The sequence below is a fragment of the Protobothrops mucrosquamatus genome, unplaced genomic scaffold (genome assembly GCF_001527695.2).
Source record: "Protobothrops mucrosquamatus isolate PMUCROS unplaced genomic scaffold, P.Mucros_1.0 scaffold3727, whole genome shotgun sequence".
In the NCBI taxonomy this organism is placed as follows: Eukaryota; Metazoa; Chordata; class Lepidosauria; order Squamata; family Viperidae; genus Protobothrops; species Protobothrops mucrosquamatus.
The window spans coordinates 52,388-55,597 of NW_015389680.1; the positions used below are offsets into that span (position 1 = coordinate 52,388).

General features: G+C 49.8%; 1 protein-coding gene across 1 annotated transcript in view; it reads right to left on the bottom strand.

Moving 5' to 3' along the window:
- Positions 1-2,760, bottom strand: part of LOC107298121 (enkurin-like) — a gene marked incomplete at its 5' end in the record, with an annotated part of 10,551 nt that extends 7,791 nt beyond the window's left edge. The window contains one exon of the mRNA XM_015827483.1: positions 2,612-2,760. Within this exon, the coding sequence (XP_015682969.1) occupies positions 2,612-2,760 (149 nt within the window). The remainder of the gene's footprint in view (positions 1-2,611) is intronic.
- Positions 2,761-3,210: the final 450 nt, after the last annotated feature.

The window sequence follows — 3,210 nt, forward strand, 5'->3', positions numbered from 1 at the left end:
CGGTGAGTTCTAGTCCCGCCTTAGGCATGAAAGCCAGCTGGGTGACATTTGGGCCAATCACCAGGCGACGGTGAGTTCTAGTCCCGCCTTAGGCATGAAAGCCAGCTGGGTGACTTTGGGCCAATCACCAGGCGACGGTGAGTTCTAGTCCTGCCTTAGGCTTGAAAGCCAGCTGGGTGACTTTGGGCCAATCACCAGGCGACAGTGAGTTCTAGTCCCGCCTTAAGCACGAAAGCCAGCTGGGTGACTTTGGTCCAATCACCAGGCGATGGTGAGTTCTAGTCCCGCCTTAGGCACGAAAGCCGGCTGGGTGGATCCCCGTGTCAGCGCCTTGGGAACTAGCCCTCTCCGGATTTCCGGCTCCCGGGACCTTGCTGGGACCCGTACACTCGGGAGGCTGAAGACCCCTCCCCAGGTCCCAAACCCGCCCCCACGGACCCTCAAGATGGCGGAACCAGGGGGTTGGACTAGATGACCTCCCCTACCTGAGCGGGGGCTTGGCGGGCTCCTCCTCCCCGGCGGGCAGCCAGTGGTAAATGCTCTCCTGGGGCTCCATTTGAGGCTGTGGGCACAGCTCGGCCATTTCGGGGGGTCCCAGGGGGTCCCGCAGAGAGCCGGGCTGAAATGGCCGAATGGGTGAACTCGGGCAGGTAACTGAGTGGGGGGCTTAGGAGACCCCGTCTAGCCCCTCCCCCCTTGGGGAAGAGCAGAAGGGGGCACGGACCCCGATCTCCCCACAGGGTGGGGGTCTCGGAGGCTTAGGGTTGGGGTCTGCTTCCCGGCGAGGTAGGGGACGTTTACTCTCTCCTCCGGCCCATTGCTGGAAGGGATAGGGGCTTCAACTCTCCGGCAGTGGCAGTTGGTTCCGAGGGGAGGAGGAGGAGCCTGCAGAGGCCCCACCCACAGGGCTCTAGTCCCGCCCTTGGCATGAAAGCCAGCTGGATGATTTTGGGCCAATTGCCAGGAGACGGTGAGTTCTAGTCCCACCTTAGGGAATGAAAGCCGGCTGGATGATTTTGGGCCAATCGCCAGGAGATGGCGGGTTCTAGTCCCGCCTTAGCCAGCTCTGTATTTCTGGGCGGGTCTCCTGCTTGAGCAAGGGGGGCTGGACTAGAAGACCTCCGAGGTCCCTTCCGACTCACTGGAAGTTTTGAAGAAGAGACTGGATGGCGATTTGTCTGACATGGTGTAGGCTTTCCTGCCTGAGCAGGGGGTTGGACTAGATGACCTCCGAGGTCCCTTCCAATATCATCATCATCATCATCATCATCATCATCATCATCATCATCATCACCACCATTATTATTATTATTATTATTATTATTATTATTATTATTATTATTATTACTACTACTACTACTACTACTACTATTATGGATCATTGCACAGTCAGCCAGATGTTCAGACTGGATTTGGCATTACAGAATGACAGAGCTGGAAGGGACCTCGGAGGTCATCTAGTCCAACCCCTAGCTCAAGCAGGAGACCCTTACGGAATGACAGAATCACAGAGGCGGAAGGGACCTATGGTCTCACCGAAGCTGTAGAATAGAATAGAATAGAATAGAATAGAATAGAATAGAATAGAATAGAATAGAATAGAATAGAATAGAATAGAATAGAATAGAATAGGAATAGGAATAGGAATAGGAAAGAATAATAGAATAGAATAGAATAGAATAGAATAGAATAGAATGGAATAGAATGGAATGGAATAGAATAGAATAGAATAGAATAGAATAGAATAGAATAGAATAGAATAGAATAGAATAGAATAGAATAGAATAATAAATAGAATAGAATAGAATAGAATAGAATAATAAATAGAATAGAATAGAATAGAATAGAATAGAATAGAATAAGGAGTAGAATAGAATAGGAATAGATTAAAGAGTAGAACAGAACAGAGCAGAACAGAACAAAATAAGAAATAAAAATAGGATAGAATAAGAAATAAATGAAGAATAGAATAGAACAGAACAGAATAGGNGAGGAGGAGGAGGAGGAGGAGGAGGAGGAGGAAGAAGAAGAAGAAGAAGAAGAAGAAGAAGAAGAGGAGGAGGAGACTGGACAGCCATTTGTCTAAAATGGTCTGGGGTTTCCTGCCTGAGCGGGGGGTTGGACTAGATGACCTCCAAGGTCCCTTCCAACATCATTTTATTATTGTTGTTGTTGTTGTTGTTGTTGTTGTTATTATTATTATTATTATTATTATTATTATTATTATTATTATTATTATTATTATTATTAAGAGACTGGACAGCCATTTGTCCGAAATGGGATAGAGTTTCCTGCCTGAGCAGGGGGTTGGACTAGATGACCTCCCAGATCCCTTCCAACTTATGATGATGATGATGATGATGATGATGAAGAGACTGGACAGCCATTTGTCTAAAATGGACTGGGGTTTCCTGACTGAGCAGGGGGTTGGGCTAGATGACCTCCAGGGTCCCTTCCAACTTTACTACTACTACTACTACTACTACTACTACTACTACTATTATTATTATTATTATTATTATTATTATTATTATTATTATTATCCTGTTTCCCACCCACCCCTCCTTGCGGGAGGCCTAGTAGCCGAGAAGATCCGGGCGCGCCCACGTACATTTGGGGAGCTTCCGCTCCTTGGCGTGTTTCCGCAGGTACTCCTTCGGCGTGGGCACCTGGAGCTTCGGGATGCCCATGGTCTGGCACGGCGCCCTCCTCGTCTCCTCCATTTCCCGTTGGAGAGACGGTCGGAAGGAGGAGACATACCTTCGGCGGAGAAGAAAGGAGACGGTGAGTTCTAGTCCCACCTTAGGCACGAAAGCCGGCTGGGTGACGTTGGGCCAATCACCAGGCGACGGTGAGTTCTAGTCCCGCCTTAGGCTTGAAAGCCAGCTGGGTGACTTTGGACCAATCGCCAGGCGACGGTGAGTTCTAGTCCCGCCTTAGGCTTGAAAGCCAGCTGGGTGACTTTGGTCCAATCACCAGGCGACGGTGAGTTCTAGTCCCGGCAAGGGCATGAAAGCCGGCTGGGTGACTTTGGGCCAATCACCAGGCGACGGTGACTTCTAGTCCCGCCTTAGGCTTGAAAGCCAGCTGGATGACATTTGGGCCAATCACCAGGCGACGGTGACTTCTAGTCCCGCCTTAGGCATGAAAGCCAGCTGGGTGACTTTGGGCCAATCACCAGGCGACAGTGAGTTCTAGTCCCGCCTTAGG